Source organism: Lytechinus pictus, chromosome 5 (assembly GCF_037042905.1).
Source record: "Lytechinus pictus isolate F3 Inbred chromosome 5, Lp3.0, whole genome shotgun sequence".
NCBI classification, from domain to species: domain Eukaryota; kingdom Metazoa; phylum Echinodermata; class Echinoidea; order Temnopleuroida; family Toxopneustidae; genus Lytechinus; species Lytechinus pictus.
Window position 1 is genome coordinate 22817254 of NC_087249.1, and position 17458 is coordinate 22834711.

The 17458-nt window shown below is 36.5% G+C and overlaps 1 protein-coding gene across 1 annotated transcript; it reads right to left on the reverse strand.

Annotated features, from left to right (window-relative positions):
* Positions 1-1535: 1535 nt before the first annotated feature.
* On the reverse strand, positions 1536-5898 carry LOC129262260 (leucine-rich repeat-containing G-protein coupled receptor 5-like). The gene has a single exon (XM_054900349.2). It carries the CDS (start codon positions 5098-5100, stop codon positions 3079-3081), a length of 2022 nt encoding a protein of 673 aa, XP_054756324.2. The 5' UTR covers positions 5101-5898; the 3' UTR covers positions 1536-3078.
* Between the last annotated feature and the right edge of the window lie 11560 nt (positions 5899-17458).

Here is a 17458-nt window from a genome sequence, read left to right on the forward strand (position 1 = left end):
CGAGTCCATTTTTTAATCTTTCATCTCATGTATTTTAGGACCTCTGTAACATTCTACGACTCTGTGTCAATAATTGAACTATACACTACTGATGAAGTCGTTTTATCCCATTTACCGTAGGTATACGCTTTAATACAAAAGCTATTTCAACAAAATAACATATTTTTTATTTTAGTGATGGTTCAATATATAATTATCTTTTATTCGATGAGGAATTCTTTATATTATTGTAATGAAATACCCAAAACTATTCAAAGTAAAATTGACCATAATTCTGTTTAAAACTCTGAGAAGGTAAAACCATGGTAACTGTTCAAAATCATAGCACAACATTTATATTTGATTTCATTTGAACTTGCACCCATCTTTACATGCTTTTTAAAAATTCCGAATGATATGAAACAATTTGAAATTTGACATTAAACCCCAAATTTTATACCCAGTTGAAACAAGCAAATGGCTTGTTGGAATCAATTTTGATCCGTGTAAAATCTTTTGAAGGACCTAAAAATCATTGAAATAAAAACAAAGATTCGTGCTAAACTGAATATACTGATAAAAGGTTCATTTAAAAAAACGAAGTCGACTATTCGAAAATGACAAACTTCATGTCCATCACCTTACATAAAACAGGCCATATACTTTTTACAAATTTACGTAATATCGTTGTCTGGTTATAGAAGGAAAAGCATATGCAAGTGATGAGCGAACAGTCACAGACTACTCAATGATGTTGCATAGATTTTTATGTCAATCTATCCTGCCGATTGGAAGTATTTGAGGAAAAAACGATATTTCATGCTTCTGACACACAGACTAATGCCAAGTCACACCAACGAAATCGACTTCATATCGATCCAGACTATGACGTTATTACCAATGACATACCATTGGTTAGTTTGGAGTCGGTTTGGATGATGTAACTACGACACTGATAGCGAGTTTTCTCAATTGCAACGGAGACGGATTCTACAACGTAGTAAATCTATTGAAAAATGCCCGTCAACTCACAATGAACAGCAGAGAGGTCTTTGTAAAAAATTGGTCAACTGGCACAGCTGATCGTCGTAAAATTCTGAGTTGACGAAAAATTACAAATAGTGTCGTTTGTCTAGAGTCACGGACGAAACTGCTGTTTTGATTCACCAGTTTTCGACAAAGGCTGCTTTGTAATGAAATGCTTTTGACAATAAATTCTCTACGTTCCAAAAGGCATATGCGTAGTATTGCGAAAACTCCCTATTGTCACTCCAGAAGCGGATCTAGAGGGGGGGTTGGGGGGGTTGCAACCCCCCCAAAAAAAAAATCCGGGGACCATTTTTTTAAATCTTATCTTTTTTTTAAAACTTGTAATTTTAGAAAACGCCATTTTCACACACAGATTTTCAAAAATTTTCCCTACTGTGGGAGGGGGGACACCCCCCTCCCACACCCTCCCCCTCGCTCGCTCCGCTCGCTTGGACTCGGTCGCTACGCTCCCTCGCATACCACCCCAACCCCCCCTTTATAAAAAGCTGGATCCGCCCCTGCACTCTACACAGCATATAATTAATGATAGATACATGACTGTATTTCTCTTTACATAGCATCACAGTGGAGTCGGTTTTAGTGTGTCTGCGACATTACCGTTTGGGTATAGCTTCTAGATGCCATGCAGTGAACTTTCAATATCATTTTATTTCTGTACATCAAAATAAACGTGCTAATTTCGTAGCATGATAAAGAAAAAGAAAATTAATTTCATTCGTGTTTTATTATCATCACAACCTTTGAAGAGTTGGTTTAGCTTTATTGATTAGAGTAAATCGCGGATGAGATCCTTTATAAAACAAATTTTCATATTTTTGTAGTAATAACCTGGAATAGTGAGCAACACTTTCGAAGGAACTTACCAAAACTTGAGAAAATCTTTGAAGTTAAACAAATGAAATCACCGTAGAGTAGGGGTAAAAACCGATTAAAAAACAGAACGCTTTGATCATAAAAACATAATATTTATTCAATAAATTAGCTTTTTAGTAGGTAAAGAATAGAATTAAACTCTATTATTTAAGATTTTTCTTCACAAAGAGTCTGAAGAGGCACATCTTTAAAATCGAAGGTTCTACTATGATTTACATGACATAGCTTTCAATTCATTTCAGAGAACAAAAAAATAGAATTTAAAGACAGTTTACGATGCAAAAGGGGCCTGACAATTACATTTAAAAATGACAAATGTAAAATAAAAAGAAATCCCAATGAAAACATGATAGAAATATATGTTAAACCAAATTAACTTTCAGAATGCATGATGAGCACAGTATCAAAGGTAAAAGTGCCACCGACTTTTCAAAAGCCACTAGGTTACCGGGAGATTCGTATACATTTGGATTCCGACTCTGGTAAATGAATAAGCACTGTTAATGTTAATTATATAATGTTTATTTTCTGTATTCGTCTCCTGATACTTTTCACATATTTGTGGTCTGGTGAGCTCCGATCAAAACTTGCCATGAAATAAATTCATTTTTTAATGAAATTTAAAATTTTCAAAGCAAAATGTGTCTTCACGTGTCGTACAAAATATGAGGTCAAAACTTGTCATGGTTGCATTCGCACATTTCACAATAAATGCTAAAATGCTACAATAATTTACTGCTAATTTAGCATTATAAATGGCCATGTTGACTCCTGTGCCTTTTGAAAAGGGCCATGTCTCCCGCTATGTATGTTCACCATGCAAGATTGACTTATAAAGTTAATGTGAATTTGAACATTCCTATCAAACTTAGTACCATAAAAACATGTTTCACTGACAAATTATTGTGTCTGTAAAAAAGGGAAATATTTTTTATATAGAGAATATGGTGAAACGGCAATTTTTTATACACATCACTTTGTATAAATTCAAAGATACCTTACTGTTGTTAATATAAGGAACAAGTAACATACAACGAAACCCTGTAAATGTAAGCTGTATAAAATGTGCATAATGTTTTCACAATGATATACTGATTTATATAATTGCACTTGAATTTCATCAAAATATATTTTGTCACTTCCGCTTTCGGCTTCATTTTTTTCCCGAGAACAATGTCAAACCGTGGTCTCGGATAGGAGATCACAGCTCTGCATGGAGTCATCGTGTTGTAACAAACAAACACATGCTGGACTGAAAGTCTTTTCCCCAGGATTTGCCACAGAATGATACGAGTCGCGATCAAATTGACTAATGTATTCGTGCTGACTAGGAGAATACATCTTGACTCTACCATTTGATCTATTGCTGTCCACACGACCCCCATCCGATTGGACCCTCTTTTTCAGTCTGTCTTTGAATAATTTCTTCCTCCGTTTCGTCTTCCACGCTCGCATATGTCTCCTTGCTTTCTTAATTTTCCATCTCCAGTACACACCAACAATAGTTAATAGGAGAATCAGCCACCCGAGGATCAGGCCGATCACTCCTCGACGGCTGGCAAACGAAGAGCACATGAAGTTGTTCCTGTTTTCCGCCAACATGGCAACTGACTTGCCTCGGAAACCTTTAGGTTGATCGCAAACCATGCTTTCAAACGTGGTCGGAAGCCAGGTTTCCAGGTTTGGAGGGACCTCTTCTCCATTCCATAATGCAGCGTATATATCATCCATCCAAAGCAAATGGCAATCACATTTAAAGGGGTTTTCAGCAACATCGAAAGTCTCCACAGGCGGTAGGGAATTAAAGACATCTTCTTCCAACGTTACTAGTCGATTCCATGCAAGCGAAATAAAAGTCAGATGTTGATATTGCACAAAACGCGTGTCTTTTGGTATGGCTGATATCTGGTTGTTGGTCAAATCTAGGGTTTCTAGATTCGTCATATTCATTAACTTAGGAAACTCTGTCAGAGCGTTGTTTTGCATTTCAAGGATCTCCATATTAACACAAAATTTGAATGTTATGTCTGGAAGTGAGCTGATTGAATTGTCGGAAAGGTACAACTCGCGTAAACTACTGGAAGTATGCACAACCCAATCAATATCACTAAGTTCATTACCTGAAAAGTTGATGGTCTCCAGAGCTTCGTTTGTCGAGAATATTCCTGCTGGGACGTTGGATATAGGGTTGTTGCTAAAGTCTACGGTGTGTACATCAGGTGATCCCTTTAAGAGCTGCACTGGTAGACTGCTAATTTGATTGTCACTAGAGAGTAAGATCTCGAGAGAATGTAGGTTTTGAAAGACATCGTGATTTAGTTGCGAGATCTCGTTGAATTGGATCTCGAGCTTCTTCAACTCGGTAAGCAAATCAAAGGCACCCTTATTGAACCCCTGTATCATGTTGTGACTGATGCTTAATCTGTTCAAGTTCAGTGCGGGTAGCTGAAACCAATCACTGACGTGCAGTTCAGGATCATAGAAACCCACTTGATTCCAAGACAGGTCCATCTCTATAAGAAACTCATTAACAGTGAACACCCTGCTACTGACATTGCTTATCGAGTTGTTTTGTAGGTTTATGTAGAGTAAAGATTGAAGATTCATAAAGGTATCAGACTCAAGGATGTCTAGATTGTTGTGTGCCATGGAGAGAGTTTCCAGTTTAGATTCAGGATGAAATTCATCTCGGTAAATCCTTTGTATAGCATTCTCATTTAGTTTAAGGGTATTCAGTGATCTTAAAAGTCTTATATCACTAGGAATACTTCGTAGGTTGTTTCTGCTGAGGTCAATGAATGATATCTTCTCCAAACCTCGAAAAGCTCCAGTCCGCACAATAGTTATCTCATTATTTGCGAAAGATAGTTTTCGAAGTTTCCGCAAGTGGGTGAGATTTATATTTTCTTTTGATATCGCTTTAAACGCATTGTCGCCACACAACAGCACACGAGTAGAAACGGATAGATTTTGATTTAAATAAGCAATTCCCCTTCCGGTGCAATCTACTTTGTCGTTTATGTGATCACAGTCACATCCGTCAGGACAGCGAAATGGGGCGGTTATTCCCGGAACGGTACGGGAGAAAAATAACAGAATGGCTAGAAATGAGATGAATGCAGGGTAGAAGGTATTGTTGAGTGAGCCATTGATGAAACTCTTTTGACGCAAATTGATTTGGAGTAAGGAATAAGCCATGGCATCCACGTGAGCCTTAACATGCTTTTTCGCTGCTTCTTCATGGCATGGTTACAAGACAAATGCCGCTGCACAAAGTAATGTGCGTAATCATCCCATGTTTTCCTGTTCCAATGGAGCTATCATTAATATTACATGTGATATGCGCATTTCGGTTATACATAGCTGTATGATAAGGTTAAAAACAGATCCAAAGAATAGAGTTCAATTAAACCACAACATGATGACGATTTGCTGTAAGCGACATTCTTTGGAGAAGCCAGCAAGCAAAGTGATCAACTCATGGCTTGTATTCATCCCATTATATTAATATCCAGAAATGAATAAGACCGAAGTTGTCAATTTGACCTTCAATGACCCCCATAGAATGCTCCTGTCTTCGTCATCACCTTTCAAAAGTGGTTAATACGTCTGTCACGTGGACAAGTCGTTGTTTGGGATAAGCGACTCGTATGGGACATCATTATCCAGCGCCACTGGGCTCCTCTCGCATGTTCCAATGCCGTCGGTGGCTCGCGATGCTATAGTTGATGCTTATGCAGAATAAAGCACCGAAACAGCAATGTCATCCTTTCGAACCCGCCACATGGCGAAGCTATTTTGTGAGTTGGAGAGTTACTTCCACAGCTGCTGCGCGGGTTCAACTGGTCGCACACCTGTATGGATGGATGGCTCAAGTCTGTTGGATCCCTCACGTTCAGGGGTTTTGGCGCGGGCAGAGACAGCGGGTATCACGTCACATCAGATAAACAGAATCTCGTTAAATATACATCATTCACAGGGCTTCTCTCCTTCCGCCTACCTGTAAATAAACAAGACATGAGTAAAACATAAATAGAATAAGCAGTAATATTAGGCTTCAAACCTCGAAGACAGCCCGGCTTTCTTGCAGAAAAAAAATAAAAGTCCATTAAATTCCAATAAGCCAAAGTAAACGTGATTGTATGTTCCTTATCCTCTGTTTATTTTACTTAAGACTAAAGGAAATACAAATATCTGTTGTAAAAAAATATAAATTGAAAAAAAATCTCGTGTACGCTCTAATCATTCATCCATGATGTGATTCTAACGATCTCTGTAGATCTCTCCACATTTTTCTGAAACATTTCAACTAAAGCACCTTTATTTTCACTTAAAGAGTTAACCTTTAGATGTACAGGGCTGCAGCTTATGAGCGTTCCTTGTATGTCTGACACAGTGCATGCAGGTTCTTATGAATTACGTCACTGACCAATATCGGCTTTGAACAGCACCAGGATAGTCGACATCCTAAAACCAAGAGTAGGCTAAAAACGTTGCATCACTAAGAATTAGGGGCGATTCCAGAACTTTGTAAATGAGGGGGTAAAAAGTCATCAATTTAAAAAAGGAGGCACAGCTTCTCATGAAAGGGAACGCAGAATTTACATTTGGGGACAAAAGGGTGCGCGAGACGCCTGGATAGAATGGAGAAGAATCGGGTGCTTTTGAATCGTTTTATATATCTGTGAAAGAATGGTCAGAAGGTACGTTTACACTGAATAATGATTATTATCCAACAAAACAAAGAATAGCCGGTATTTTTCTTTAAACATTACTCTAAACGGGGCTCTTATTTTTTATATCATAAATCTGGACTTCGATAGTATCTGGTCAACTGAAACTTTGATACAATATTTGAAAAATTGCCTGACCGTCTATATGGGTTTCACTTTTTTCGATGTCACATAATCCATTTTATATGACACCTAGATTTGTATAATAACTCCTTCCATCTTAACACAACATTATCATTATGACAATCGTTAAATAGGGAACTTTATATTTCAAGAACGTAGAAGTCTGTAGTAGGTAATCACATGTCACGATCCATTAGAGTTATTATCAAGAAATAAATTTTGATCTCAAGAAGTTTCTTTATTCTCCATGATGTTAAAATGCAGGCACTGATCTTAGTGTAGATTTGTTTCTGAATGATACGGCTCGAGATATGCCTAGCGCTGATGCAGTTCGATCACTCATTAGCGTAGGCATCCAACTGAGTCAATGCAAATATTATAGAGGTCTCTTGGTCCCCTGCGGATTTCCAGCTCATCCCTTCGAGGAAATATAAAATCATATTGTAAATAATAGAAATGTCTTCTAGGAAAATATTTTGAGGTCATGTGAAAGCTGTGAAAATGTCGCCCAGGAGATAATTATCTATTGATTTCAATATCCAGAAGTCAGTTTGGACATTTCAAATTCTATTGAAAATGCAGAAGAGACCGGACTCACAACTGCGACAGGTTTAAGAGAGAATTCATCTTATTATAAGGGTTCTAAAAATATTTTTCACCCCAAAGTTCCTTCATTATTTCATGTATTCATGGAAGCGTTGGATAGAACAAGCGTTAATACAAAATGATGGATTGTGATTTATAGGTAATTTTCATCTCCGTATATGCCCTACTTTTTTCAATTTGCAATTATTGGGTATGAGAAGAAAAACATTTATAAAAATTGTTAGTATTCTTCGATTTATCAACTGAGATTGCATTTACGTCATTACTTTATTGTCGTGTCAAAACAATTTTTCGTTTTGGAATATCGACTCGACGCATTTTGTGACAATATCCTTAATGAACGATATTTATAATCACGTAATGATTATTGATAATCGTCCTTGTTATATTGATGAGTTCCGCTGTTCTGAAGTGTTAACTTAACACGGGAATTGAGCTAAAAATAGAGCTACTCCTTTTTGCGTTACAAAGGACGATTAGCTGTGATTGATGTGAAACTTATACAGAGGATAAACACGTCGTACGAACAGATTTCACGATACACTTGAATGAAATATCTGCAGGCTGACCTTGAGGGGAAAATGCATGAATGAAAACAATATATATGTATGTTTGAGGGTGTAGGGGTGTGTGTATGTATGTGCGTATGTATGGAGGGTGGGTGTGTGTGTGAGGGTGTGCGCGCGCGTGCTTGTGGGTGTGTGTGAGGGTGGGTGTGTTTACATATCAGAGATGATGTTTTTTTTTTTTTTTATGTGATTTATTGTTTCAAATCGAATCAAATCACAAAATTTACACGTTTTTATTGGCAGTTATTTGAGGAAAATAAAATATGAAAGTGAGAAGAACCAATTCAAGTACCAATATACAGTATGCAAATTCAATCATTAATAAAACATAGTAAAGTGTATACTGAGATAAATGTTCTATTGATATTTTGAAGTGAAATTCAAAATATAAAAGGTTTTGATTGTGCATAAAAATCGATCCAAGTATTTATCCAACCAATGGTTACAATTAGCCCATATATCAAGTGCAATGAGTTGTGTTGCGAGACTAAGAACGCCTCTTTGGAAACTATATGTTTTATTCGTACACTTAATTCGTATTCGTATTCGTAAAGTCCTAAGCTTGCTGCAACAGTCACACCAACGAAACCGATTCCAGACCGATCAAAGCTATCACGTTATTTCGACTGACATATCATTGGTCGGTTTGGAGTTCGTTCATTCAGTGTGACTTAGCATCAGCAGATGAACCGGGAGAGGATCATTCTCAAAATCGATATCTTGATATCGGCAGAATGGCACAGATTTCAAGTTACAATGTAAGCTAAAGAGGCGACCTACTTTCGCGCGTAAAGAAAGCGCAAGGCGGAAACAAACTCCTTCGCTGATTTGATAGTTCTCAAGATACACTGATCATAATCATTTGAAAAAGAATAACCAAATGTTATAGATTCAAAACCTGGATATGGAATTTGATGATCAGAGAGCATATATAAACTTACGACAGGTAAAAAAGAGCAGGTATTCGTAACAGAATTTTGAAACATCGAAATAGCCCCCATTCTCTCTCCCTCCCCCACACTCTCTTTCTCTTCCTCTTTCTTTATTTTACCTAAGTAACTTTAAAATCATCTGTGTTTCCGATGTACTGCTGAAGAAGTTGCCTTTAAATCATACATGTCACGGTGGATCAAATAGAATACAGACTCGTTCCCAGTGGCATTGCGTTCCCAACTGGGCTCTGATAGCGTCTTATTATTCAATGCAAGTGCCAATTGCAACACCCCGGAAACTTGGCTTTCTATTTTCGTTCTCTGGGAGCCTGTTTCTATACACCGATCTGACGCTGCATCACAATTTTCCATCAGAATTTTCCATCAGAATTGTAAAATAAAACTAAATGTGGTAATCAGATGTAATTGAATGTCTACCGAGGGAAAACAGAAGCATTCTACATAAGGTTCATAAATTGATTAAAACTACAATGATATGAAAGATATCAAGCAATGAGACTCTAGCATCAGCTATTTCATCAGTTATTCCTCTCTCTAAAAAATCGAGGAATTCATCTGTCAGCCTGATGAATTTAGGAAACTATCAATTCGTAAAATAACGAACCATCAAACACCTAATAACTGTCCTTTTGTTTCTTCTAAATTATGGTTGTCCCACTTTATATGTTTGTCATTTTGCCTCCGACGAAGATTCTGCTAGGATCGAAAGCTTAGGCCCCTTTTTGACTTTCTTCTTTAAAAAGTTTTCTCAGGAAATGATTGCAGTCAAGTTCATAAGGCTTTTTGTTATAATTTCAGATCGATCTTCAATGAACAAGGGACATAAGTTGATTGGTATATTGTTAGGAACAGCAGTGTTGCTCGTATGTGTTTTGTGTAACGTACATTTGGAAATGGGGATGATTTTTATAGATTTGATAACGATAAGATCATTTTGGTGACAATGGCAAATTTGATGGCATAGCGATTTTCATACGATTCGAAGCGTTAGTGAAGTTTTATTGTGAAATCGCGTGAGAAGACAATTGTGCCAAATATTTTTTTAGCCAACTTGTTCATTTTGGAGTGATGATTAAATTTAAAAAAAAACGTATGATGTTTTCCTACCATGTATTCATCCTCACTTTTTAATTTCAAAATGGCCGTCATAAGTTGTTACATTTTTACCAATATGCCACATCTCACGTTTTAAGCTTTGTATATTAGATAAAATGGCCACGATGGCAAATCATTTTCATTGGCTGTTTTCTTAAAATTTGAAACTCCTTTGAAATGCAACCTTTTTGGGGGGGGGGGCAATACCCCTGAATAGACAAAGGTAGCTTTTAAAGATCAAGTCCTCCCAAGAAAAAATGTTGATTTGAATAAATAGAGAAAAATAAAAAAGCATTATGCTTCATCAAAATCGGATGTAAAATAAAAAAGTTATGACATTTCAAGGTTTCGCTTATTTTTCACAAAACAGTGATATGCACAACTCAGTGTCATGTAAATCAGACAGTCCATGATGTCCCTCACTCAATATTTCTTTTGTTTTTTATTGTTTCAATTATACTATATTTCATTTTGTACAGATTTGACAATAACTACCGACTTGATTGAACCATATAGCATTAAACAATGCCAATTCCTTACGTTCAGGGAGGAATTAATCATTGGAATATTTCATATTTCATATAATAAAATACAAAAGAGATAGTGAGTGATGTCATTAGTCTCCTAATTTGCATACCGACAAGGATGTGAATATAACTGCTGTGTGAAAGTAAGCGAAACTTCAAAAATGTCATAAACTTTCTTATTTTGCATCCGATTTTGATAAAATTGTCAGTGTTATGGTTGTTGGATTTTTCTCTTTTTATTCGAATCAACTTTTTGTTGGATGGATTCGTCCTTCAAAAAAATCAATCTTGGTACGATTATCTCACAGGATTTGGTATTCATGTATAACAGGTGATATGACCTGGACGATACATACCCATCCCAGACCACAAAAAGACCATATAGACAAACTTCACCCCGGCAATAGCAACGATAGGCCAGTCATGCAAATACCAGAAAAGAAAGTCCAGTACAAAAATGATTACACCCAATAGCGATATTTGACTCAGTGATGTCAATTGGTATAAAGGAAATGATATAGCTTATCGGGGAAAATCATCTTGCATTGACAGAATGCGTCATCTCTCGTAGTATAAAAACAAATTGCATTGAACATTTTGAAATGAAGATATCACAAAGTGGCGTCAGTCGAAATCATTTCACTTACGAGAACGTGTTTCTGCGTTTCTTCTCTCACTACAAAATGACAGCATCTCCGCATCTTGCGGGGGGAGTATACCAGGCACTAATAATTCGAAATGTTAGGATAATACTCTACGAATTAAAATTTGAAGTGCCACAGCCGTGGAAAAGACAAGATCATGTTTATTTCTATGAAAGCGATTGGCGCCCATGGATTGAAAAGAATTATTTCTCTTTATGGAACGAAACTGGTAGCAGATCAGAATGTGAATTAAGTTATCTGATCATTATCACATATAGAATGCAAACTTCCTTTCCGATATTTTCATTTTGGTTAACTTGTGTATGCATACAAATGCGATACATCCACGTATTCACTGAACCCTCCAACATAGCGAGTAGGAATATACCATGAGTGTAACGTTTTGTCCTACTTCTCTGAGAAAACAATCATGTGGTAAAATCGTGCACATTTTGAGTATTTGCAAATCGTTGCGATACATTGAAATGTGGAAAGTTGATTGGACCTCTGACATTATTCGCAAATCGCAATCATTCTACAAATTTGTTTCAAGTTTATCATTATTAAAAATTATATGTTATCAGACCACATTAAAGATCGAACCTTTACGCATCTAAACAAATTTTGATAAGTATTTCCATTATCTATAGATACTTCTTCTGCAGTTTATCTCAGAGGAGCTGCATCTTTATCTTCTAGAGAGTCAAACATCAATGACAAAGAGCAAAATTATGTTCACCGCTTGCTTGGCAAAACTCATTTACATTTCTGACTTCTGTTAACATTTATTTTACATCTGCAACTTCACTCCACCAGTTTCACACTCCTCTTGCTCACGAGCGTCAATATTCATTATTTCCTACTGCAATATTTTGCCGTCTGTATCCCTAAAACAAAATCATCGGTGATGCTTTTTGAAGCTCATTAGAAACTTCAAGGATCTTGCGTGGTCATCTATTACACGCCTGATTTCATAATGTCTAGGACGTCTCATTCGCTTCGCCACCTTGGTCAATTGTCTTCACACAGATCATCGAAGCCCCAGTCACACTGAAACCAACAATACATGGGCTTTTTATGGGCTCCCGTCATTCAGTCCGAGTGAAATAATACATGTTTTCATCAGTGCCCGTTACGGAGCAGTTCAATCTATATATATATACTACAAAAAATAAACAGAGAATTTCGATGTCTACAAATCAGAATCGACTATCAACATGTTATCTTCAAGTTCCGTTTGAACGCATCTCTTCAACAGATCCCTTCCTGTATACCAATGAATCTGATTCATCGACTGATGATTCCATTGGAATATAACGAACTAAGTCGGTCTGAAGTTGAGTTCACCGCTGTGGAACAAAATCGAGAGGTATTGGTCTGAGAGATAAACCCTTATCGGTTTTTATTTGGTAAAAATTTACAAGTCTAAACAAAGATTTGTGATGTTTTTGTTTCAGCAATTCACAACTTCATTATCTTAAATCGATATTTTGGTGGAGTTTGACAATGTTTCGTTGCTATCCAGGTATCCATAAATACAGCACGCTGGTACAATTTACACTTTGATATTCTACGAACCGGAAGTTTGTCACTGTCCTACTTATTGCATGGTTTTTTTAAGTTAGTCAGAACAAATATTAAGAATTTTAAATGAATATAGGTATTAAAAATATCTAATTCAATATTCATGTATTATTACACGTAATACTGATGACAATCATTGGACGATTGGGGGTTCTGTTATAATTTGGTTTGCCAAAATGTTATATTAAAGGAGAATGAAACTCTTGGAGCAAGTTAGCTTTTGTGAAAGCAGAAAAATCAAAGAATAAGATCAACAAAGGTTTGAGTAAAATAGGACTAGCAATAGAAGAGTTATGAGCATTTGAATGTCGAGATCACTAATGCTATGGAGATCCTCCCATTGGCAATGCGACCAAGATCTATGATGTCACAGATGAACAACTCTCCCCTTTTGGACGCTGAAAATATACCCCAAAACATCTCTTTTTGCTCATTCTAATCATATGACAAACGATTCATCAATGATATAATGTCGTGAAACCTCTGTACTTGTCCTCTCATAAAGAGAACACATCACCTTGTGATAGACTCTATAAAAGTGAGAATATAAGTGAAATAAGTACTAAAGTAATGAGGGAGTTGTACGTGTGTGACATCACAGATCTTGGTCGCATTGCCAATGGGAGGATCTACATGGCATTAGTGATCTCAATATTTAAATGCTCATAACTTTCTTATTATTCATTCAATCTTCCTCAAACTTTCAACAATATGTTTCTTTGATTTTTCTCTTTGATATGGATTCAGCTGGTTTCAAGGGTTTCATGCTCCTTTAACATAACGCACATACATACACACACCCACACACGCCTAATTTTACACACACGCACATGCAGAACCTGCCTCTCAATGTATTTCTATCTTTATCATACTTGTATTACTATCTAAGAAATCTGAGAAGTGTCATACAAACATTTCACGAGGTGTTTGGATGGCCTATAAAAAAATCCACTGGTTTTCACACTGGTTTGTCAATTCCCATGAATGCCATTGATCAACCAACGTGAATCACAAACTTGAAATACATCTCAAAAGGCTTTTCTACTAATGGGTAATTTATGTGTAGATGTGATTAAAGACAGCAATTCTATATTTAACAAAAGCTACATTAGATTTAATGTTCAACGAAATGTGTATAACTGTGAGGGCCGGAAACGAGGATATAGGCTACAAATGACGTAAAAGAGAGAAAATAAAAATGTTTTCGACTTTACAGCATAAATCCCCCATGACCGGACTGATGATGGTATGTTCGAAATCTCAGGCTTGTTCAACCCATTAAGACATCAACATGGTCATCGAGTCAATTGAACTAAAATGAGTTGTATATTAAGACCATTCTTTGTAAAGCTTCCTTTCCCTGGAAAGTGACGAGTAATTCATAATATTATGTGAAGAAGTTAGAAAAGCCAATGACCGTCAAATGCCATTTGTATTGAAATGCATACGGGAGTTAATGGATATCCGGTACCACGCCCCCCCCCCCCCCCCCTTCCTCCTAACCCGCCGCTCCCATTGGACAATGTCAGAAGCGCTTCCAATAACTCTCCCTTCTAACCAATCTTCTGCGTCATTTGATACCATTTCGCACTATATTGTCTTGACCGTCCAGTGAGAAAGGAAGTTGTTTTTCTCAAATTTTGTATGTTAATGAAACTCCCTAAAACTTTATATAATGCAGCCTTAATGGATATTTTGTGACATTTTTCACAATCTAGTTACTTCCGTTTGATTTTTTGTTTAATTAGAGGCGTGTGCAAGGTTATCAATTCAATTCATACGGTGGATCATAATGAGTCTTTAATCTATCCAAGCCATGTACTTCAAACTTGAATATTGCATAGCAGATACAACTCGTCGTATGACACTTAAATGCGAGACAATGAAAACCCATGTATGTACCAAAATTTATCGTCAACTGTAAATAATTATCATTAGGTTACTAATAAACGAATTGTGTTGTTAAGTGATAACTGATTGATACTACATCACTACTGCTAGAAAATCGCGTATTTGGCGTATTTTTCTTTCAGCAAGAAATTTATCCATACCGTGCTGCACTCGACCCAGGTGAGTGAATGGGTATGACGTTATCCCATTTTTTTATCAAAATAAGTCTGCTTTCTTAGTCTCATTAGACCTAAGTGCAGAATTAGATAAGTGTACCGAGACAAATCACTGGATTTCCTTATATTAGGTCTAGCTCAACTAAAAGTCCTAGCGAACTGTTTGGACGTCAACCCGCGTGGGTTACCAAATACGGTGTACTCCAAGAGTCCGTTCTAGGGCCGATTCTTTTTTCGTCTTTACATCATTCCCGTTTGTCACAAGATCAAACTCGGTCTCCGTTATATCACTTTATTGCTATGCCGATTATATTCAACTGCATTTAGCCTTTGACCCAACAGGGCGACGACCTATTTTGAGGACAGGCAGGACTAACAACCGTGATAGGACCTAATACGCCCTCCGAGAGGTAATAATCATTTGTACTCCTGGAAGTATAGCAGAAGAGCAACGTACATAATGAGAAATCTTCCGATTTTTGTTATGATGATAATAATAATGGTTATAATGCGCAATACACAAAAGTATCACAACGCTTAAAATTATTTTAGACATAGAATATAAATATAAATCTTAAGTAACAAAATAATATCTATATATTAAATTGTGTACATTAGACTGAATCACCTATTAGTATTTTCAGCTGCGCCAGGTGAGGCCTGGTGGCCTCTTGCTTGCTGCTCCGTTCACCAACGATTTAAGGGACACGCCCGGTCAGCACATCATTCACAGAAGCTCTAGTATAGCACTTGAGGCCAACAGGCCCCAGATGGGTTAGCCAGTCAAACCAAACAGTGATAGCAAAAATTATCAAAACAATATATAAATGAATATAGTATACTAGGTATTTGGAAAAAGATATGACTTGTGTTGAGTTATTCCTGTTACTTTACATCCGTTCTGCATTATCAAACAGAAGAGAGAGAGAGAGAAAAGAAGAAGGTCAAGAACAAAAAGGAAGAACGAGAACAAGAAAAAAACCGAAGTAGAAGGGAAAAAAAAGAAGAAGTGGTGGTGACAAAAGTGGGGAAAAGAGGGGGACAGGGGATCCAATAAAATTATGATAGTTAAAAGGTTATTCTACAGTTGTTGTTTTTTTTTCTCAACAACGTAGACGCCCTATATTTTGGTCTCTGTCCAAGCCGGTCCAACATATATTATTGATTTATCAATAGCAGAAAGTAGAGAGAAAAAGGATGATTCGTAGGAAACTCTGTTTAAATGGCACGGTTCTTTTCGATCCACGGAAAAGTACAAACTGAATTCAGACAAAATACAAGAACAGGCCTCTACATACCTCTACATAATAGATAGTTTCTACGTGCAGTTATTAACATGTGCGTGATCAGCATACCGTTTTTAGTGCAGGCGTTCGTTTTCTTACATTTAAGCACACGAATCTTGCAAAAGATTAAAGGTATCAACAAACCGCCAAAAGTAAGTGAATTACTCTTGACGCGCAAAGAATTTTAAATGTGCTTATATTGAAATAAACAATTTTCTTCAATCCCATTTTGACTGCGACGACATTATTTGTGAATCAACAGCACGGGCGTAAATCCCGGGGATGGGGGATATATATCCCCCCCACTTTCGGAGAGGGGGGGTGGCATGTACAATTACGCCACCCCCCCCCCCCATTTTTTCAGAGAGAAACTATATTTTTTTAATCATCAAATGGTTAATACTATATTCATTTTTAAATGCAGTCAAAGTGCTTAAATTGGCCTACTTTTGCGTTCTAAAAACGCAGAATTTCTCGCGCGGTCGCCCCGCTCCCGCGCTCAATCTATATTCTAACAAGAATTTGGCCATGACAAATCCCTACGTTTAGCTTATTGCAAATGTTATATCCACTGCATCGTGGAAGTATGGTTGTAATAACTCCATTTATGATTATATGATTCCAATGACTTTAATAACAGAATCATAACATCTCTTAAATACACTATACATTTTTATGAATTCGGGAGGGGGTTCATATTCTGGTATTTTTGTGGAAGCGGGGGGTAGTTTTGAACATAAAATATAGACCTTCCCTATTCTTCAAGTTAAGTGTGCGATAAGTTACTGATAGCATTGATCAAATCAATTTTTCCCACATATCTTTACAATTTTATCCATTTTATAGGAAACTTTAAATTACATTAATTAAACAACAATCTCATGAATATTTCAAATACACATTTTCCTCAAAATTTTGAAGGTTACATCATCTCCCAATAAAATAAAGATTGTTCAAAATCTTTCCTCTTCGCGATCTTTTCCTTTTTATTTGCATTATACCATTTACACATTTTAGGACATATATATTGTGGCCTGTGATGGTCTATAATCATTTCATAAAGGCTCCCTTGTTCCCGATAATCATTCCGTTTTTTTTTTTTTTTCATTATCATCTCAACTCTAACCAGTGAGAAAATGTGTTTTCATTGAAGAATTCTCAACTGTTAATCCTTATTTCCAATTTTTGGTGTAACAACTTCATATTTCTTTTTTCCCTTTCTTCTAGAGTTTTCGTTCTTAATGAGTTACCTATATCATGCTCCCGTATACACTGTTAGAAAAATCATCCTTAAAATTAAAGAAGTTCCTGCAGCAGAGTCTCGAGAACACCTGTAATCTTACCAGATTGCGTAATCTTACATTATATCA